Genomic DNA, 23,903 nt, shown 5'->3' with positions numbered 1-23,903 from the left:
AGCACTGATAACAGAATAAGAATCAGGGAAAGGGAAAAGGAAACATTTTTTATCTCCCCTCTCAATTTTTTCACTATAAAGCTGCTGGGCCTTTTATTGCTCCACATGAAAAACAGTAGTAGAGGAATAATGATCCTATAAAACATATGATTTTCTCATTATTTCTTCACATCTTTCAGATACAGCCAAGTAGCTATTCTCACAAAGGGCTAGTAATATCAAATCCTTAATAGCTAATATTTTTAAGTTACCTTTGATACCAGGACATGTTCACTGCATTTCACTACGCAAAATGATGAAGCAACTTCTATGCTCAACTTCACCTTGCTTCCATTTGGAAATGTTCCTGCTCTCTAGAGCTCACAAAACTTTTATTGAATACAAACTTGATATGTAAGAATATATTTTTCCCTGTTTTCCAAAACCGCCTGTGTTTTCTGGCTGCATCCTCCATTCCCCTTTTCTGAGATAGGGAAAACTGATCTTGTATTGTGTATCACTTTTCAAACTAGAGAACACACATTTAATGCTTATATTCTCTTCCACCTTCATCTATACTTAAGTGGAGTGGGCACCTAGAAATTAATAATTGAAAATGGAAATTATATCAGTAGAATATCTTCAGAGAAACGAACAATTTGCTTTTTTCTTTGAAGAATAGCTTGAATTGAATTATTTAGATGGAAAGGCAAAAAACATTTACATTTTACAATGCTAGTTTGGGGAATCTGAGAGGAAATCCAATGTGTAGCAGCAGTTTAGGAGAAATACAGTTTTATCTAAGACTTGTAACTAATTCTTATGTGAAGAAAAATATTATATTGCCCATGCTCACCTGATAAAAAGCAGGTTTTGTATCAAAAATAAATCAGCAGAAAGCTTTTGCAAGTATGCTAGTAAGTGGCTTTCGTATCATTTCATAACAGGATATGACCATTCAGCACACTTCATCTAACACAAAAAAAATACCTGAATGCCCAGTCTTCCAAAACAATACACAATCTAACATTAGTTGCTGGTCAAAAACTGCTATTAAGACAGTCTTTTAGTGTGCCTTTTTTCTGTAAATATTTGAACTTTTTGGTTCAAATTCTCAGCCTCTGACACAGTAATCTCTAAATGTAATAAAAACATTTGGAAGAGAAAATAAAAAAGCTTTCGTAGCCTCCTTAATTTCTCATTGCCTTCAGCAGGACATGACTTCAGCATTTGCTAGAATTATGGTCAAATTCCTCAAAGACTCAACTAGGTGAGCAATGCTCAACAATACAGGTTCCCTTTCTTCATAGAAACATCCTCAGCAAGACAAAGGATCTCCAAATATGCTTTGAAGTACAGAAGTTCTGTAAGGAACCCCTCATACATTTTAAATAAGAAACCATACCTGAGGTTAATGTCACATTAAAATGTTCTTGTTTGTTTCTGGATTTCAGAATAAATTCAAGCAGACGTTTTCCTCTCAGTTTTACTTCCATTTGCCTCATTAGCATCATGATTAAAAGGAAAGATGAAATAAAGCCTTGACATTTCCATACGTGATTTTAAGTTACTCATATAAAAATACAGCAAGCCAAAAGAGCAAAAGGCTTTGAAAATAAAAACAGCAGATTAAATATATTTATTTAGGACTTACTTCATTAGCATTAATTAAGCTTCTACTTGGCTCAGGAACCCTGAGAGATCTTTGCTTCTTCATTTGCAAATGGAAGGGTTTTGGCCAGGAGGGGGTGCCAAGTACTCACAGCATTAATTATGCAAAAAGAAAACACATGGCAAATATTTTACAGAAAGATAAGTTACCAATTTTTATAGTAGTTGTACTTTGAACCTTGATAGAGCAAATAGTAAATGAAGCTTTCATCAACTAATGGCTGTTAAAGCATCTGTTGAGTAAGGTATGTGTCTAACATAGTCCTGCTAATTTCTCTTTTACTAAAATTAGTCTAGTGCTTATCTGGATACTTGGCAAATAATATAATATCAAAGAACATTTCTGCTGCAGTATTTCTATTACCTAAAACAGTATTTGAAAGCCATAGAAAAAAAGCTAAAATTTTGTAGAGAAGGCAATTCTAAGGAAATGTCATGTTAATATAGCAATTCAACAGTCTGACAGATATTTGCATTTTTGTGGGGCACCAGGTGTTGGGGGCAGGGGGCGGGGAGACAAAATGAGCCTCCAAACAAGACAAGCAGTATAAAGGTGACTGATCACAAAGAGGGGTAGAGAGTTCTTGAATTGGTGCATTTATTAATAACAACTAAAGCAGATTTTGCTCTGTTTAATTTCTGAGTTTGTTTGTATGCTTGTTTTTAGGTAGTTTTAATATAAGGTTAGTACATTTTTTTTTATTCTTTTTGCAAAAGCTTCAGCTTCTAAATCCTATTATCTATGAGTACCCTGTTCCATTTTTTGAAACAAGAGGGCAATTTCTTGTTTTCTAATACTTAAAATATTCTCAAAAATTGATGAGAGCATCCTGAATCCACAATTCAACTACAGTTAACAAATTCTTCTTTGTGTATACAGGATAATAGGTAATTCTACACAATGATGACCTAAATTATATTAAAGTATGGTAAAATCTCATCTTCAGCATTTGATAATGCGATGTTTTGTTGATGGCATCAAATTTTGACAAAGAAAGCCATTGAGGTTCTACAAAAAGATCTTTTTATATTCTGGATAGCTTTACTACTTTCTTGATTTCTGCTTTGTTAAACTATGCATCTATTTATGGACAGACATTCATACCTAAGTCAAACGATCATTATTTATGCAGATCCATCCAAATATATAACTCAAGCTCACTCCAAAAACACTTAATATATCAAAAGAAAAATAAGCACAATGCAAGAAATAACATAAAATACCTATTATAAATACAAAGGTAAAGTGACTTGCATGGATATTTTTCATAGAATAAAGTGAAAATAAAGTCTTTCAAACAAAATAAACAACAAATTACCACTCAGGCAGAAGAAACTTTATGTAAAACTTTTAAGAAAAAGTTATGTCAAACTGAACAACTTCTACCCACACTTCACTGGGAAGTACTTGAAGTAATCCATCCACTAATTAATCAGAAGAACTATCCATATCGCAAGAAGCACTGCAGAGAAACACTACATCTTTCATAGAAAACTGCATACACTGGAGAACAGAAGTCTGATTTTTCTATTCAGGCTTCTACTGTGATACATCTCCATCGATAGATCCAGAGAGAAAGGGGTGTCTCCCCTGTGTCAGACACATGCCAGGTCCATCACAGAAACATGAAAACCTTTGCTACATACTATTGGAGAAGATAAGGCCAAAGAAGAGAGAACATTGGATAAAAATTGGGTATTTCAACACCAGAGGCCCTTTAAACCCCGCTAAAGCATTCTCCTCCTCAGTAAAGCCTTCCTACCAGGTATGAGATATCTCTTTCTCAGACACATGCAATGAGGTCTCTAATAGAGTAAAGTGGAGGCAGAAAAATGTTGATGAAACCAATTAGCTATCTACTTGTGCTGGTTTGTTTTCCCTGGAAATACTTAATACTGCAGTAATGGATTCTATAGAGGCAAAATAAAGAGATAATCAACTGATCTTTTTCAAAATTTTAATCAAATATGAGCAAATATATGAGAAATATTTAGCAAACACATAAACAACTCCCTAACGTACTAAGACACACAGAATGGTATTTTAGATCTGGCACAGTTCTAACAAGTTAAAAGATAGCAATTTAAAGAGTGTGACCTTGAAAACAGTTCTAAAAAATAACAGCTATGTGACCTTAAAATACATTAATTCGTTAGATAAAAGTTTCTTTTCCCCAACGGCAAACATTTTCAATTTCACCACCAAAATGTCATAACTCAAAGAGCAGGTGTTTCTCTGTGCTTTTCTCTTAATCTTTACAAAATCCTCTACTCTAGGTAAATATCAAGAAACTGAAATAACTTGCAACCACTGTGGTAGCTTCAAAACAATGGTATTACAGCCCAGTCATCTGGTACCTGATATAAACTTAACTCTGTTGTTCTTCACTAGCCACATGTGGCTTGCTGTCCCATTAGACAGCCCTAGAAATTATTCATAACAGTAGACAACTTAGACTGATACATGATTTTCAGAAGGATGTAAAGTATTACTGTATACTTGATTTCACTGTAGCCATATTCCCTCCTCTGTGCAATAAGCTGTTCCTGGCTTCATACAAATTCTACTGCCCAAACATTTTATTTCTATTTTTTTTCTCTTCATCTTCCTATATTATCTACTTGAAACTCTTGACAATTCTCCCTCATTTGAAGAACTCAGATTAAGATTCCTGTGTAAACTACATTGTTACTTAGGTTTTCTGCAGAACTAAGGACTGGAAACATCTTATTTTTACACTATAGCCTATTTATTGAAAATAGTTGATCCAAGTCCATGTGCTATCCCCCATCATTTGGATTTAATCCAGGACCTTCCAAATAGTTATAGCATAAACTTAGGATCTTTGTCTCAGTCAGATGTACCTGTGCCTTGTGTTTCACATCTTCTGCTAATTTTGCTGCCCGGTCATTGCTATAGTATTGCTATTCTCTTCTGCCCTGCACCTGGAAGGGTGCTATTCCTCTTCATTTTAGAGATCTATATATACTTCTTTTATGTGATGGCCACAGGCTGTCATGGGTCTTTCTAGATGAAATTTTTGTATATAAAGTTAATTTGTCCCCCTCTTGTTCTTCAGTTGTAATGAATGGCTCTTGGAGATTACTCAGGTTAATACGCTATGATTATTTTGTTTAGAGAATGTATTCTGCTGTTTGTTTTACTTATTATGAATTATTACTATTTCCTTATTATATGGAAAGGACACATAAGTATTGTTTAGGAAGGGACTTTGGTAAACCAATCGTAGTGTGTTTGGCAACATGGATCTGTGAGACTGCATCTTTGAACCTAGATATGTGCTATTGATAGCTGCTGCTGATGGATTACCATGCTTTAGATTTCTCCCTTTATGACTTCCTCTTTAACCAGTTTCACTGCTGATTGCTTCCTGTGCTATCTTTATTCAAAACTCACTGATAAAGTGTTTGTTCTAATGACAAATTTTATAACTGAAACCATTATGGCAATGTGCAATCAGTCACACACCTTTTCTCTGACTAACCTATTCTGCTGGAATGATCACTACTGTCCTGTTTCTGCTAGAGGCAGCTGTTCCTTTGGACAGCAGCAACAACCATAATTCAGAACACTCTTTATTCATTCATGCTCCTTCTACATTTTTGGCTGGCTGCTGAAGTGGGAGGGTAAAGTGGCAAGGCACTTCTGTCACTTTAGAAACATCCTTTTACCACATAAACAGATTCAAGAGGACATACTTATTGGCAATTCTTATGGAAGTGACCTTCAGCGTACTGTCATTGCAGGTGTACATCTATATGACAACACTTGGTATCATTCAAAGTGCACAGAAGATTTTGTGTTTTAATCAAAGCTATTATTTCCTAATTCTGCAGACCATATGGCACCATAAAGCCCACAGCAGAGCAGATATTTTTAAAGCATTACATTAACTTTACTAGGGACATTAACAAAGATGAGTAATGTTATCCTCACTGAAGTATGAATTATGCCAACGTTTTCAAATCTGGATGATTAAGGTTGTACCTAAAACAACCTACTTTTTTGCAGTTCTGAGACTTAATAGGACTCCTGTATCTGAAAGTATTCATACGTATTTCCAGAATCACAATCTAGGCAAAACTGACAAAGATAACGTTATTCTGATTTATTATTTTTCTGAAGTTTGATTGGAAAGTCTGCCCCTGTTCTTAAGATACATCTCAGGAAAACAAAAAATTCATTTCTCAGTAATCACTGCACATAATTTTAGTTGTAGTTTAGATTACTAATCAGAGGCACAGCACAGACAAATCTTATGAACTGCAATTTAAAATATCTTTAAATTGTATTCAGTTTTGCAAATGCATCACCTTTCTGCTACAACCTATGTAGGTTGCCACATTCCATAATACTACCTGGTAAATAACCTACATATTTGTTACCATCAATCCTGTCACCATGCTCTCATTATTAATAAATTAATGTGGTTAATTATTAAAACATACCCAGCATGTTCCAATTACTTCCTCCTTCCTGCCTCCACTTGCTTAATGCAATACATTCTAACCAGAAACATTTTTTACATTCCCACCATCTTGATGAATGATATAAGCAATGGGGTATATTCTCTAGACATTCAACTTACAGCCTCTCTGCGTGAACAAGTCAGACATGCAAAAAGGCTCCAGGATCACGCCTGCAGGCATTAATGAGATTATTAAAACACTGTAACAAGGATTATCTGAATTTCTTATTCAGAGAGTTGAAGCTTTTGTAAGCCTCTTGCCTTCAACTACCAACACAGTTAAAATTGCTGCTGTTATAAAACCACAATTTTTTTCTTCTCATATTGAGATTGGTCATGATGATCAAGGATGATTTGTATTAATAAAAAAAGGTAAAACTTTTGGTAGAAAACAATATATGAAAAATAGGATTTCTGGTTTAATTATTATGAATTCAATGTAACAAAACTGACCTTGGCAGTAATTTTCATACTCAAATGAAAACACCACTTTTCATTGAATCCATCACATCCACTTTTGGATGTTAAGCTTTTGCCCACAGTTTTCATTGAGCTTGCACTTGAATACTTCTCTTCACCTTCAACTTTCCTTCTCTCATAGTGGTAGCCATGAAGATGGTTATTCTGAAAATTACTTGAGTGCATATTTAGAAGAAGATGTGATTCTTTCAATAATTGTACAATTAAAGATGTGATTCTTTCAACAGTTGTACAATTTGCTTATTGGGATTAGACTGGAAAAACATGTTTACATGTTTTTAATAAAAATAAATAAATAAATAGATCCCCTAAATGCTATAACAGGAGCATACTAGCTTCAGGCAGAAATATATAACAAAACTTATCTTAAGGCTTTTATTTTTTTTTTTTTACTTCAGTCTGTCTGACTGAATTAAACCATATTATTAAACCATAGCAATTTTAATGACTGTGCTTACCAGTTGCTGCCCTTGGACGCCCCAGGCTGCATACTGTAAAACTGAATCCTCTACTTCTGGAGGGTTTAACTCCCAAACTTCCCTTGAAAAAATGTAAACATTTTTACTTGAACATTCTGGCATCACCTTACGTATAGAACCACTGACAATGACATCATATTGAAAAAACAATGTGGCCTACCTTGTGTGTATGTTATAAATCACATACGAAGCTGTGTAAGAATAATGAAAAACCTGTGACAAAAGAAGAAAGCATAAGAATTACAAAAACAAATACTGAATCAAATACAGACTACCATTATGACAGTCACAGTCTTCCAATCCCTGTAAACACCAATATTTTTATTAGTGAAAGAAAGATTTTCCTGAATTAAGTATAACTAATAGACTTGAACCAGGCTTTGAATGCTGTATGAAGGACACACATACTCATCTAGTAATTTAACCAGATACTTAACCTGTACAACTACACAGAAAAGGTCCCCATTAGAAAAATCTGTGTTCCTGTTTAACCAAACCAAACAAAAAAACCCAAGAACATACATTAGAAAAATAAATCACTTCTTCCTGTATTTCTTCATCAAGTTATGATCAAAATGACTGTACAGGCATCACAGTTATTTTACTTGAAAAGCAGACAGATACAGGGTCATATGATAATTTTCTGACCACCTGCCACTTACAGTCTGAATGACCTTCTGGACTATGGCTCACAGAACAGAAAAAATGAGTGCTTACAGGGGCTCTGTTTGTTCTGGCTTTCCTTAAACGTGTTTCAGTCTGATTTTGACTGACTTTCTTCGAAATTCGGGGAAAGTTTGCTTTATCTGAAATTTTTTGTACATAACCTTTTGGGTAAAACAAAGCTATTTGTCAGTAAAACTTCCTAATTCATCAGGAAGTTACCAGTGACTTCTTGTCTCAGTAATTCCAGGATTCTCTGGATGGGAGAGAAAAGCAAATCTAATGTACAGTCTTATGCTGCTGTCTTTATTTGTTGAAAATTTTGTTGAAGTCGACTGAAATCAACAGAATTATCATTTAAGTGCAAAATATCAAGGCCTGATGTATGTGAACCCGGAAGATCCATGGTGAGGAACAGCATGGTACAGTGTATATTGTGATGTATCATCACACCGAAGGGCTAAAATCAAAGCAAACTATTACACGTTTTCTCTAAAGTCAAACATCAGTCTATATACATACAGTGAATAACAGACATTTTGCTGTTTCCCAGGCTCCCATGATTGGTTTTAACCTAGCTCATTTCTTTAGCACTATGTCTCACATCATGAAAATAGCATAATTCCATAATATTAATTAGTTGGTCTGGAATATAAAATATACTTGTGACTAGTTATTACTGTACTAAGAGAAACTCTTCTTTTTAATGTAAACTACTGTCAGAAAGAAACATAGGATCACATCCACTAGACTTACTGTGGCTTCACGTCTACAGAGTTACAGTATCTCTGCTTGGCACATGAAGGACTTATTTCTGGACTGTGTCAGGCTAGTTCCAGTAAGATGGAAACAGATACAGCTGCAAAGCTGAAGCCTTATTATAGATATATGTGTTGGGAACTTTTTAGTTTATATTATCTGCACCAGGAATCTTTCAGTATATCCTCCAAAGAGAAGAGACAAAGGCAGATCACACAGGAACAGAGCCATTGGAATTTGCCGCTATTGCACACGAGAGGGGTTTCAGAGGTTGTTATTTTGTCTGGAGGTCATTCAGTAACAGAACCATCTGAAACATCCTTCCACTGACTCCATTTCCATTATTAGTTCCCTGTCAACACACACCAAGAATTTAGCATGTCCTAAATCCTTGCTGGCTGATGCTGTAAGAAGCCCACAAAGGTCTGTAAGATCAGTAACTGTACTTTGTGCAACAGTTGAAATTCCCTTCTATAAAATTTCGCTTTTAGACAAGAATCACTTTCCAAGTCTATGATGATTAACATTGAAAGTGATGCTTCAATGAGAATCACGCATACATTAATAAGTATGCCCCAAACTGTTAGCTTTTTTTATATTACAGCTTATGATAAAGTGTTCGGTCATGCAAGGTACCAGCCTCTTCTCAGAAGTGCTAAGTGTGACAGAAATAGAGACAAATTATAATAATACTATGATTGCTGTAGGAAGTACAAAGACACCAAGAAGAATATTCCAAGTAATTTGATCTATTTTCCCTAAATATCTATCATAAAGAATCTACTACAATGTCTTGATACTATATATACATATACATCTAATTATATACATAGTAAAAGTAGTCTACAGAGTAGACTACTTGCTTACATACCATAATGTTTAAAGTTCAGTGGGGTTTCTGGGAAAAATTAACTTGGTAGTGACACAATTGAGGGCCTATCAAGACAGAGTTATTCAAGTACTGCTGGAAAGACAATGAAACAAGCCATTGGCTTCAAAGCTGCTGCTTTCTTTTATAAATCTTACATTGTTAGAGGTAAGAGATAGCAGATCAAAGGGACATAAATGGTTAAATCATGGTGGTTTCTGCACATGGCGTACATTTCCAGAGGCTACTCAGAGGGGCACTTTCTGCAGCTGTTAAAGGGGACAGTCTCATACAGCCAGTTGCAGCAAAGAGGAATGGGTCTCTTGCCCTTCCAGGAAAAGGGAAAAGTATATCACAGATAATGTGTGGAGGGCTAATAAGTACTTAGAATACAAATATTTGAAAATTAAATTATTAGACAGAATATATTTCAGCAAGAAATGATAAGCTATAAGTAAATTTGACAGCTTTAACAGAAAATATGCTATAACAACAAGAACACCACTTCATATTTCATGTGGAAACTCTCCTCTTGCCTTGTGGTAAAATTTCTACCTAAATTTTTATGTAGAAGTATTAATGCCTTTGTGTTAAAAGTATTAATACCTTTAAAGAGCTCCACAGCCCGAGGAGAGCAACATTATCAAGAAGTCACTTTCAGACAGGATGCTGTCATTTTTCTCCAATTACTCATGTTAGTTTTCTTATTTTCCTAAGAAATACTCCTATTTCTTAATAGGAACACCATGTATAAATCACAAGTAGGAAGTTTCGTAATTCATCCTGCTTGCAGTAGCCAAATACTGAAACCCAATCATTATCAAAATTAATGGAAATGGCTTTTTAGATCAGACCGACAGCATACCTCCCCCTCAATGTAATTTATTTAATTTTTCTTTTGCCACAGAATGCAGTAGACAACAACTATTGCATATCATATATTTCTTCCGAATTCAGTCTTTCATTAATTTATAAACTGAAAACAGGCTTTCATGTGATGCTGCTCAACATTGAAAAAGCTGCATTTGTGTATGAAAAAATAAAATTACAGAACTATATTACTAAGGACCTAAAAGAAAAAGGTGAAAAAAGTATTTCAAGACAAATTGCTCCAGTCAAAACTTATTGAAGTAACAATCTATTATTCAGCTAACAGTCAACAATAAAAAAACCACACTTATCAGTCACAATCTGAACTTTTAGATGACATATTGGTTTGGGTTTTATTTGTCCTTTATTTTCTGCCTTTCAAGGAATGCCTTTGTCTTTCTAAGGTTCCTAAAAATGAAATATTGTCATGGAACTCAATGCATAGATCAGCAAGATGCAGGAAAACAATGTGCCCTATACACTTAGCCAAATACACTCCACTAATTCTGTAATATACTCCAGAAAATAGTCAGTTCACTGTCCTTGGGTAATTTGGAATACAGCCCTCAGCAAAATAGTGTTTGTGCTAAAAATCTGCCAAGAAAACCTCACTAGCAGTATTTCTACGGGATGATGAGGGCCCTCAGCTCCAGTAAAATGGAGGAGAGCTGATGAATTTAGAACCTCACAGCACTATAATCGCAAAACACTCAGGGATGCCAAACACCTTGACGCATCCTTTATCCATTTCCTATATTACAAACCAATTATATTCTTTCATGTGTTATTTATTAAGAGCAATAATGATGCCTCCTTGCTAGCACAGCTTTTTGCAAGACAGTGAACCAACTGTCCTATATTTTAGTTTTTACCCATGCAGACACCCATACTCTGAACTCATCTGTGTGGTTCTCAATGCTGCTAGACTCTGCAAATTCTACTTTCAGGTTCGAATAGGACTTCCCACAGGGCCTTAACAGCACTCAGCCTGAGCAAGAAAGATAAAAAGTAACAGTATATGAAATACACTGAAACTTTCAGCATCTGCAGTAATACTTCCAGTTATTTCAAAGTTTACCAGCCAAATGGTGTATGTATCTCACACACAATATTCCTACAGTAGATATCTCCCATTAATTAAAATAAAAAATGCAGCACAGTATCATTAAATAACTGAAATTGCAGAATATGGTATCATGCCCATCCCACTTAACTCAAAACACTTACATCGACTTGGAAAGAGAGGCAGTATCTCAGATAAGGTTCAAAACCATACAGATCTTTATGATACATCAGTGAGGTATCACATCTTCTATGGGTTAATTTACACTTCTGATCATGTGGAAAAGAAAGTCTAGTATTTTAAGATAATACTAGTCTGAATGAGAAATGATTATATTATTATTTTATGAATTAAAGGATTTAATCAGAATTAAAAACAGAATAATCAAACTTAGCTGTGGAAAGTTTTAACTGCTGCAATATATGGATGCCTTCCAAATAGTATTATTCATAAAAAGAGAAAGATCAAGAAACTGCTTTTATTGCTTTACAGGCACAAGTCAGTTATTAGGCAGTTCAAAGCTAAGAGAATCTGACCTGGAAAAGGTTTTGTGTGCCTGAAAGCTCTTCTACTTTTTCCAGCTACATCAGTTGGTCTAATAAAAGATATTACCTCTTCCCACAAATCTTATCTCATTTATCTCTTCAGGCCATCACATCTATAACAACATTACTGAGAAACAAACATTCCTGAGCCCAGCTGAAAAGAAAAGACTATCTAAACCTAAAACGATCCTTCCTAATTAATAACCTGTGTAACAGTGTATATCACAAAACGCATGTGAACCGAGAAATCAAGGAAGAGGACACACTGAAGCAGGGAAATACACAAGAATACATCTTGCCAAGGACACTCACTTCTTCATTCATCCATGGCCCTTCTCACTTTTTAAGATATCTCATAATACATTAGTGAAATGGTTCGGCATGTTTCCAAACCGCCGTGGAGGGTGCCAGACACAGAAACTACTGGCTGTTGTACACAGCTTGAAGAGCAGCAACACAAGTAGGATTTTTGCCTTCATCCTCTTTTCTACAATTGAATTAAGCATGTGAAGAATTACTGAAAAATCTACTTATGCTCAAAACTGAACCAAAAGACTTTGCCATGGTAAAGCGATTACAAGGCCAAGATAAAAGGAAACCAATCATTCATCCGTCATTCATGCAAGGAACTACTCCCACACAACACACAGAACCTTATTCACAGCTCCAAGATCAAACCTTCAATAAACCTTCACTGAAGACTCAAAAATTCAATTCAGAAAAAGAAATGCAAACATACATTGCTCCTCTTTTGCCTTTGGGATAAAAGTGTCTTAGAAGAAAAATGGAGCCTGCAGAACATGCCATGAACTACAAATAATAAGCAGGTACCAGACACAGAGCGGAGAGAATATGAGGGGAACGTAGTGAAATATAGACACACAGGATGGTTCCTGAGACCTTTGGAAGGGATTACTGAAATTAATGCACTATGCTTGTGACACAGTCACATCAAAAGCAAGTGACATGGCAGAAAACGTGAGGCTGTGCCGATGACTTTGGTGTCTATCCCACAGGTGCACACAACCCATCTAACTCCACACGATTTAACCCCAGTTAACTGGGAGTGCAGTGAAGTGCAACGCTGAAGTAGTTGTGCATGAGCTCCTGATACAGGGCTTTGGCATGGCTTCTCAAGTATGGTGCTGCTTTGAACCAGCCACAGCATTTTCAGACTGCAATTAGTATCTACGCACAGTGTGACAACATACAAATTAAGACTAAAAGGAGGTTGGATGGCTGTATAACATATTCTGTTGTATGGAAGTGATCTGACTTTTATTAATTTTCAGCTAGCATGAAAGGAGCCAGCCAAAACAAATAACTATTATGTACTTTCAGTAAGTCAAGTTACTATATATCCAAATTCACTCTCTATACAAAATCACAGCCTATACAAATTATACAAAACTACACAAAGGCTATACATATTAGCTATATAAATTATGCAAATTATTATCTAAATCATTTCTCCTCTAGCTAGTGGTATTTTACTCTCAGCTTTGCTCAGTGTACACTGGTGTAATTCAGATTTCCAGCAATGAAAATGAGAAAAGACTTTGAGCAGGTCATTTAATGTCATATACAAACTCTATTCTGCTACACATTTGGAGAACACCAAATTATTTGTGGTCAGATTTCATCATTTGTGATAGTCTGCGAAAAGGAAATGAATTGCAGTGGAAGGGTGTTAGTCTTTGCCTTATGACATCAGGATTCCAAGTAGCAACTTCTTGCTCTCCAAAAAAATGGAGCAGCATTCACATAACAGATTTCTATTCCTCATCACCTTCTTATGAGCTTTAAGACATGTGACTTTGATAGGACTGCAGTGCAAAGAGAATGGAATCAGTATCTAATGTGCTGAGCCAGAACTTGCACAAAACAATAGAAATGATATATTCTTTTCTTCCCTTTGTATTACAAGATGTGTGACACGCCTGTTAGTAAAACCTGTGATGGAGTTAATAAGATGGAATTAGTGGCAGCATAACTATGGCCAAAGACAAAGTACAGCTGCTGCATGAATCCTCCACCCATTTTACAATTTATGTGCTAAATAAATTAATAATGTTATCAATAAAACATGAAAAATGTTAATGTTATCAATAAAATGTGAAGATGTGAAATCTACCTTTCCTTGAAACGTCATTATCATTCACTTCAAATGTTCCCCATTTGTCTGTCTAGTCTGACTTCATGTGTTCTCCAGCATAGGAATTGCTTCTAAAGGGGATTAAACAACAAAATGTGGCATGGTCATGTTTGGGTTTCATGTAATTGGCTGCTTGAGTGTGTAAAAAGTGAGGAGAGAGCTCTGCAGCATTGACTTCCGAGCCACAGACACATGAAACCAGTATATAACACTTACACTACAAATGAAGAGTTTGAATAAAACACACACTATATCAGTAAGGGACTGACTCTGAACATTTATGAAAATAATATTGATTAAAGATTGGGATTCTGTTGATTTTCATGCCATGGCAACAAATACGGTGAAACCTCAGACTGTATATTGACACCAGAGCTCAACTCACATAGGGGTATACATCAGAAATGGTTGACACTGTGCTTCAGTAAAGTGGTACCTTTTGTTCTTGGGAGGTGTAGTGTTTGGCTAATATTTTCCCGGTCATATATTCAGCAAGAATTTAACCACATGAGTTAATGACTGATTTCATATGTATTATATCTGGGGTAGAGAGAGAACAGAAATTAACTTCTTCATGAAATGTGGATTTGCACCACAATCCAGTATGTCTTTTCAGTCTACCTTAATTGTAAACTGCAGTTAATGATACATTAATAAATAGTTCATGCAGCTAGAAAGGACTGCTATGATCATCGTGCCTGACCTCCTACATCTGAAACAAAGCTTATGGGACTTCTCATTTTAAATAGTATGATACACAGAGATTCCCAATGTGTTCTTCAATGGGTTTCAGAGTAAACCCTGAGAAACAACCAACCAATCAGTCTATAATAATGAGATGATGAATTTCCACTCATCTTTGAATCCTATTATTTCTACTGAATTCTGGAAGGAAAAAACTAGAGGTAAATTTTGCCAATATTGGTGTCTAAATCCTTCTACATTTTTGCATCATTTTTGGCCTTTATAGGTGAAATATCTTGTTTCTGAAAGCTCTGTATCTAATTGCACAGAGTTAATCTGAGATAGCTTGACGCATTTGAGCACTGAAGTTAAATGACAAGGTTGTAACTTTGCAAAACATTGTATTTATTTGCTTCAATCAACATCAATTACTTGTCATGACTGATAAGAACCACTGCATATCATTGTTAATAATTTATGGTTAGCATTAATACTTTGGGGTATGAAATATTGCCAGCCATAACAACTATATGCTGCCAAACCAAAATAAATATAAAGGCGAGACATTTCTAGACACGTAATTTATCTATAAGAAAAAAGGCTGTCAAGGAAGCCTAAACAAAAAAGCACCTCTAGAAAATCTGCTAAAGCTTCAACTGTTCCACATATAATTTTTCAATAAGATTAATTATCTCAAGAAAGAGACATCCACTGCAGAATGTTAATTAATACACAATCTATTAAACTCAGTTCATCTAACCAACAGTAACGTAATACAAACCACAGTTCAGAATAACTGCAGAAACTTCTTTTTCTTCTCCTACATGAAGAGCTGAGATAAACCACCCTATATTTGTATATGCAACTCAATCATTTTTGAATATATAATAACTTCAGATGACTGAATTATTCAAGAAAGAATGTTCTGCATTGCTACTTCTGAAAGCCTCATATATCACTGTCATTTGAAATTCTATTAGTTACACTATCACGTAAAATATGTTTCTTGAGTCCTGTATGAGATGACTTATGACAAAAATTTATCCGAATTTCTTCTGGCTTACTCACCTTCAGCATTAAAAACCAGGTATGACTTCACTGAAATCATTGTTACATGACGGCAAAGCTGGTAAGTCTCAAGCCTCAAGCATAACGTGCACATTTTTTATATTGATACACATGCACACGCATATCATTCTCAAGTGTATACAGACACTCGTATTCAGTATGATTAAAATTCTGACTTTACGAATATTTTGGGATTTATAGAAGCTTGTCTTTTCCTCAACTGATTTGCAGGCAGCTTCACAATGTGCGTGCGTTATTTTGATCTGTACTAGCACAAGGGGAAACGGAAGGTATCAATTCTGACAACGCAACCAGAACTTTATCTCCACAGAAATATGAGGCTGGTGAGGGTGTTTACTTCTGGTCATTGCAGCTGAGGATACTAAATTTGTCTTAGAAAAATATGTATTTAAGCACTTTAATACTGCCTCATACTTTAAACAGTCTGATCTCTTTACAGGGTCCTTCCAGTATAACCCAAATCCTGTATGAGAGGCATCCTTTATAGGAAACTTGAACTGAGTATCTCCACACATATTGAAAACTGTTAATTGAAACCAAAATATGCTTTAAATCACTGATTCTTGAAGGCAGAGCTGCATCAAGTCTCCTTAGAGTGTTTTGTGATGGTTTAGTTTAGTTTGCTCTTTGGGATACTGTGGAAGAAAGAATCGAGCCAAGACTTGGTTTTCTTCTCAGTTTTTCCAAGGTAATATGTTCCTTGCATATTGTATTTATTCAAACAGATTGCTAAAGAGAAAATTGGCAAATGCAGAAAAAATACCACCTTGTTTTGAAGAGATACACTTCTACATGTGGTGATATTTACAGAAATCTGCATAAGCTGATTCAAATGAAACATTATGTGCAAAGAAATGGGTAAAAAATGCTATTTAGAAAATATTTTCTAAAATCACATTCCATATAAAATGAAATGTCCAAATTCTGAGCACAAAACTGCACTGAAGATGCCCTGAATGATGAGGATACCGAAGAAAATCAAGGCATACAATGGGACATTTTTGAAGACTACAGTCTCAATATCTCTTTTTCTTCTCCAGACAATTTGACTCACTCAGGAAGCAGTAAGAAAGCAGATACCAGATGCTCCTCTGCTGTTTGCTTACAAATGACATGAGGAGATGAAAAGACCCTGTGGAGCTGCAGAAAGGACAAGCAATGAGATAAATGGCCTGTGGGTCTGAAAAAATGCAAAGGGAAAATGGAAAAGGAAACTGGGCTGGGGGAAGCAGATGGGTAAACCAGCAAGCATGCAAGATGGAAGACAAAAAGATAGGGCTAAAACCATCAGGATAGGAAAAAGAGAAATAATAAAAAGACAGAACAAGTTCAGGACAAAACAGAACTGAGTCTCTTAAAGGGCTGAAAATGACGAGAATCAGATCAAAATGGAAGAGGCAGCAGGGAGGGAAAGCAGTAAGCAGCTCTGCGGTGTGTGGGCGTGGTGGCTGGAAAACACAGGCTCTTGAGACTGATAAAGGAAATTTATGCAGAACAGACTGGCATTTAGAGCCTTCCTCTTTCGGAAGGTAGAAGACGTAAGTGAAAAAGGCAAATAGTCTTCTCGGGAATCTGACAGTTCAGTATTTGAATACGTGAACTTCCTGCCTTTTGCTACCTTGCTTACCATCATCACCAATTGCTTAGCGTGGATATGCCACATGGAAAAGCAGGAATGCAGTGGGTGTTTCTCATGTGATAAGTCATCTTGTCTTCTCTGGGAGTCTCCCACAGTGATACTACGCCACTTTTAATGGTATGTCTGGGTGCTAGACTGTCCAGGGAATTTTTGGTATGCTACTGGGTTTTTTTTTCAAAATTATTACATTCCTTATCTAGTCTTTTATAGAGTTTTTTTGAGAAAATGACTGTTTCTCTCTCTTGACTTTTGAATATTCATCTGCCTATAGGTTGAGCTACGAATACGTTTCCCAACTACTTTTGAAATTCATGTGGTTAAATGCTTTTGTACTGCAATCAAATCTTTATGACTCAGGCAGCCTACATGGCCAGGACTCCATCCCTCCAAACCATTCTCTAGAAACCCTGTTTAAACTCTTCAAATGATTTAAACACTGCAATTTCGATTTCTCCCCTTCTTACATCAGTTCTGCACTGGAGTGTGAACTCCAGTATCTTCAATAAACTATAGCTATGTTAAGACAGCATGAAAAGAAAATCTTGTCCATAGGAATAAGTTCCACAAGGATCACTACGGCTAAATTTCATGTTTAGTTTTAAACTTCCTTTTTGGTGATGCCCTATTCATCTCCCTTATCTCTATGATTTCTTTGGTGCTGCTAGCTGGCTTGTATTGTTCCCCTTCTGTTCCACTACCTTGTTACAAAACTTAGCAAAATATTACCTCTATATGCAGTTTCAAACAATTGAGCTCACAGCTAGTTATCCACTCCAGCACTTCCCATTAGCAAGCCATGATGCCGCTTGTAGTCAACTAGGCCTACCTTCACTAATTTTCTCTTATTGTACCATATTTCTGTATTAGTCTCTGTTGTGGCTGTTTTATGATATTATAGTTCCTTTGACAGGGGTAACATGAAGTAGACTCTTGTAGCAAATAAAAGACCTCTTCATGATGAAGCGATTAGAAGGTCATAAGAGAGCTATTCATTTAGTAAAAGGGATTACTTCACGGTGATCTCAAAGAAGCTATAACAAAGTGATGAATACCTCACACCAAACTCAGCTCTCCAGGAAACATCTAATCTGGAGCTATATTTGCAGACAATAAATAGAATTAAAAAGGTTAAATTTGTGCAGGTGGTTGACTGCCTTCACTGAAACATTAATTTATTGCCTAAGACCCCAGGCTAACAACCTTTCAAGCTCAAATACCCAAAAAGACTTGTCCTTATTTAAAAAGAACACAAAAATTGGATAATAAAGGGGCATATCTTAATATTTCTCTAAAAAGTGGACTTAACCATTTGATCTGTTAGGTCTGTTGCACTATCAGTGTTCCTCAGAGCATGAGACTGAAGCTTGGTTTAAAGCATGATGTGCAACAAAGACAGCTTTGCAAAGATGTGCTTAAAACATTTCTCTGGGACAGTTACATAAAGGTCTAGTCTTTGCCATCTACTTCAAGGTATTTCAACTCTGTCTATGTACGTATTTTAAAAGATCTTTCATTCTATCTGTACCAAAGTAACTGCTAACTCTCGTTTTGCAGGAATTCACTTATTCAACACTCCTCCTTTCAACACTTTTGAGAGATGCAAATGCCAGCAGATTTATCTGCTTTCCTGACTGACCTGTTGGCCTAGTCAGAGAAGAGACAGTCAGCCAATTTTTCTTTGATCAGGAAGCCCGTAATGCAGCCAACGCCTCTTCTGAGAAAGACCTGGTGGGTTCCTCATGCATAATGTAGATGGGAGATACCCCTGCCATACAGTGAGCTACAAGAAAAGAATCATGAGACAGGGCTGCTAAAATGTTTGAAAAACACACAGACACACAGGATTACGTATTACTTCTTAAAAGCCAAAGCAGTGCTACCCATCCCCATTTATATCCACTTGCATGGTGGATTCAATTATGTTGTTGCAATGTGCTTCTAGTGAAAGAAAACTCTGCCTTAGCATTTTTTTAAGGAATGACCTGGGTCAGGCTGACCTTTTTCCTTCAGGCTAAGTAATTCTGTATTACTAGAAAGACACAGGCTTTCCATGAAGGTTATCTATCCCTATTTCAATGAAGTAGCAGCAAATTCCAGATTCCAGTGATAAAGGAGCTAGCTTGATACTTCACTGCCTTAGTTCTCTAGTTTTTTTGTTCTTTGGGGAAGTGACTGGTAGAGTGGTGGTGGTTGTTCTGTTGGGTTTTTTTTAAAGCTATTTTCATCCTTCTCCTTTATAGAACGTTCTTACCACATCTTTTGTTCTATTTTTAAAATAATTAACTACTTCTTTTGTTCTTTATGTTAAATATTTTCCAGAAAACTATTTTCTGCTCTGATTGTACAGTCACAGAACGTATCAGATCACTTGTTAAATTGCATCAGATATTAGCTCTTGTTAAGGAATGGCAAAACATATTTTTTTTGTCATTTTTTTCATACTCTTACATGAGATCACCATTAACGGTGTACATACCAATGGCTGCTGGCAAAATTTCTTCATTACTGCTACACATCTTCCTTCCATTACTTCCAACATGGCTTTGGCTCCTCTTTTATTAAGATATCTGATAAAGTACAGTGCAGTTTGCTCCATGTTTGACACTCTGCTTTTGCTAAGACATTTAAAAGGACACTGGCAACTATGCCATTCATCATCTTCACCTATTGCCTTGTCAAAGTGGAGAAAGGCAACTTCAACTTCAAGAATGAATTCAGCAGAATAGAAAAACTGTCTATATTTTTTCTTCTATGTTGTTGGTACAGAATATACCAGAAGTATGGGTCACAGACATTTCTGCATAACTGATAGTACAGATGGTATTGCTTGTATTAATATAGATCCCTTGAGAATTAATTTTGTTGTGATGGTAGACCTTTCCTCCCTGTCTTTCATCATTTCATAATTTTGTTGATCATATTTATAGATTTCCCCATCTGTCAACTCACTAGTTTCCCTATCTCCATCCAGAGACATCAGTTCCAAGTATTTCATTAAAGCCCTGTTCTGATAATCTGCGCAAACAAGATTTACAAGGTAGTGCATCATGCTTATGAACTGACTGCATTTCATGGTGGTTGCCAGGCATGTGAACAGTGAACAGTCACTGGTTTCAAGCTGTTGTAGGACACCTTTTACTATGAGATGCAATCTCAGGTTGCTATCTCAAGTACAAATTACACATCAGTGATTACACTTTAAAAATATTTTTCTAATAATCTCTGAGTAAAAGCTCTAGTAAGTGTGCTCAAAAATCTCTCACATCAGTCATCAGCTGAGCAAGTATCAGTAACACTACATATTTTCTCATACACAGATTAAACATTTCCACGATCCTGCTTCACTACACCAAGTTAAGGACTCAGATGGAGTTGCTCTTTTAACACCACTGCATGGGCTACAAGTCAATTTTCAAAACCTTCTGACAGGCCAGTTGCAGATTTTCTGAGCTTCTATTCTAATCTCAAAATGTTTATGAGAAAGCTAGTGATTTCAGCTAAATGAAAAAAAAAAAAAAAAAGTTTGATAAACAAACCAGATCTTTCCATGATTTATTACACGGAACATTCTTTTTCTGCTAAGCATACTTAAATTCAAATGTATTTATCATTGTATATACTGAGTTGAACATGATTATGAATACGATCTTCAGAGGGACTTCTTTACTTTTGTGAACCTCTGCCACAGTGACCCAAACTATTTTTTTTAAAAAGCTCTGCTTATGAACTTCATGTAGGAACTGTGACTTTTGGATGAAACTTAAATAAACAGAAATGTTAAATTGTACATAAACCCTCTGCCAACCCCATAATAATTAGAAAAGGAATATAGTTCAAGAAACAAGTAAAGGTTCTGGTGGGGTTTCTATAGCAAAGATTAACAAGCTCAATAGTCACTGTGAGAACTGAATTCAAGTATGTTTGTGAAACCAAACAAATGTTTCAGATTATATTTTGAAGCAAATAATCTAGATTCAGATTTTGGCAGATCACCTGACAAAAAGAAGTTGAAAGGAAAAGATTATTGACAGAAAAAATCCTCTGTTAGGGAAGCCTAACCTCACTTTAGGCCTTTCAAATCTAGGTATTGATAAAAATAGTTTACTGCCTGATCCTGTTAACCACTCCCACCTGTGACGTGAACATATCTGAAAAGAGATGGCTACAGGAAATTTATACCTCTGATTAAAATCTTTTTATTGATCTCTGTAAACTTTGGTTAGTTCATTAATGTGTGATTTGTATCCAGAAACAAATAAGTAGTAAATTTAAATATGCAGTATTATTAAGTTTATATATATGCTCACAGAAGTTCACTGTCACATGAAGGAAGTGGCAACTGGAGATTTTCAGTTATTTGCACAATGGAACCTTAGAGAGTTATTTGTTCATGGAGATGAACTATGTAGTCAGCAACCCATGGGGATAGGTTATAACTTCAACAGATTATTCTATGTTGGAGCTCTCTTGCAGGGACAGCAATAATACGAGGGTTCTCTCACAGACATATTTGTCATAATTTTCAATGCTCCTTCTGCATAAAACATATGTGGGGAATAGAATTCTAAAATTCTGAAAGATGGATGCATTTAGGTGTCAGACGAAGTCAATGAGATGTCAGTAAGTCAACGAGATGCATACCTCTAGCATGATTCTTAAAGATCAGCTTTGGTGCTTATCTGCACCTTTAGGCATTCAAATACCTCTGTAAATCTAACATGTAAACCCTTTGAAATTGTTGCCCTCACCCTTTCCACATGCGCTAAAGCCATCATAATCAAAAAATAAAGAAATCCAAGTGATTTTATATCAAATACCTGGTGTAAAATGATTATATTCCTCTCATATAAAGTGAAGCAAATTCCATAATATAACCACTTATTTGACATTTAATTCATCTTCCTTGTAATTCAATGGGCAGAATTAAATGATTAAACCTAAAGTGATTATGCTCATAATGAGTGAAAACAGACCAATCCTTTTTCCAATTTTAGTAGTAGGGGTTATAAAAATGTTTAAGCACCTAGTGCTTACTAGAGGAACTACCTGGTAAAATTCACATTTGTGAGTTTTTAAAAATAATAATGGGACTTTAATCAAATTAAGCTTCTTAGATTTCCAAGGAAGCAGGGACTATTTTATTATAAACCATTGGCAAGATTCTCGGTTGCTGTACTGTTTTCTAACTCTCTGGACTCTATTGAGCTCTGTCCATTTCGAACATCTATATCTGCTTTTAAAATAATTGAGTTTATCTTTTGTTTTCTAAAATGTGGTTTATTTGTCATAAGAGATACACAACAGGCCACATACTCAAGAGGAAGAACAGCCATTCTGTTTGGTCTGTGTCTTGACCATCAAGTTTCCTGAAAGCTTCTTTTACCTTACAGAAATTTATTGTCAATTTAGCAAAGCCATTACAGAATCTCTGTTAGTAATAATGGTGCAGCAGTTTGAATGACTCTTACTCAACTCCCTTTAATTATACTTTACTTATAAGATCTATACATTCAGTATGGAAGCTGAGATTAAAAAAAAATACACAGGAACATATATGATGATCCAGGCTTCTTTCAAAGATAAGAACCACGTGTCAAATTAATTACAAGCAGCAAAGCTTTGTACATGGCAAGAACAAGGGATAGGATTCATAGCAAATCCACCCTCTCGCAGGGTGCAGGGTTATTGTCCACCTGGTTCTGTGGCCTGAGACTGAATGGTGTAACTGATTCAGCACTCTCTCAAATTCTGGATTTTCTCTGATTGAATCCAATAACAAATTTACACAGCCCTCAGTGGTACAGAGCACAGCTATCCTCATGAACATAAAGAGCCATTTCAGGCATCTATTTCACATGTAGACCTCAACTTGCCATTAAACAAATAAATGTTTCATAAGAGTCTGCAGTGTGACCTTACGATGCACCATTCCCATTCCAGCTAATACTAAATGAGCACTGACATATATGGATTACAACTGAATGCTTTGGGTATGAGATTAAATGTGACCCTAAGAATTAGTACTTGTTAAAAAGTTGATCATTCCTTCTTCTCTCTTTCAATATTAAGGAGTGGTAATCAGTAAGAGCAGTGCGCCCTACAAGTACAGCACTACCCATGTAATACAGGACACACACAGGTCTCTGGAGCCTACTGCTGGTTTATATATGGGTGCACATTATATGATTAATTGCATATTCATTTAGTGGGTTAGAAATTCATAAGGGTCTATTAAGAACTTTATTCTTTATTAGACATGTCTTCTTTTTTCTCAACTTTTTTTTTTTTGGTTCCAATTAGGTCAGTGGCACCTGACAGATAAAAGAGATATATATATATATATATATAACTAAATGCTATTGAGTTCTTTCTGTTAGCAGACACTTCTCTATCAGCACTTAGGAAGCAGGTAAAGTTAGTCAGGCAGCTAATGATCTGCTTTGATAGAAGAAATTTTAACTCTCTCATC

The 23,903-nt window shown here is 35.6% G+C and overlaps 1 protein-coding gene across 3 annotated transcripts in view; it reads right to left on the bottom strand.

Moving 5' to 3' along the window:
* The window catches only part of DPP10 (dipeptidyl peptidase like 10), a 555,641-nt gene that overhangs the window by 75,233 nt on the left and 456,505 nt on the right, over positions 1–23,903 (bottom strand). For 2 of the 3 annotated variants that reach the window (XM_074828629.1, XM_074828628.1), the window contains exons 6-7: positions 7,260–7,312; positions 7,079–7,160 (exon numbers count right to left, since the gene is read on the bottom strand). In XM_074828629.1, the coding sequence (XP_074684730.1) occupies positions 7,079–7,160; positions 7,260–7,312 (135 nt within the window). Of the gene's footprint in view, positions 1–1,633; positions 1,726–7,078; positions 7,161–7,259; positions 7,313–23,903 lie in introns of those variants that run through there. The other variant, XM_074828630.1, reaches the window with a different exon arrangement.

Source organism: Strix aluco, chromosome 6 (genome assembly GCF_031877795.1).
Source record: "Strix aluco isolate bStrAlu1 chromosome 6, bStrAlu1.hap1, whole genome shotgun sequence".
In the NCBI taxonomy this organism is placed as follows: Eukaryota; Metazoa; Chordata; class Aves; order Strigiformes; family Strigidae; genus Strix; species Strix aluco.
This window is presented reverse-complemented; position numbering and strand designations above follow the sequence as displayed.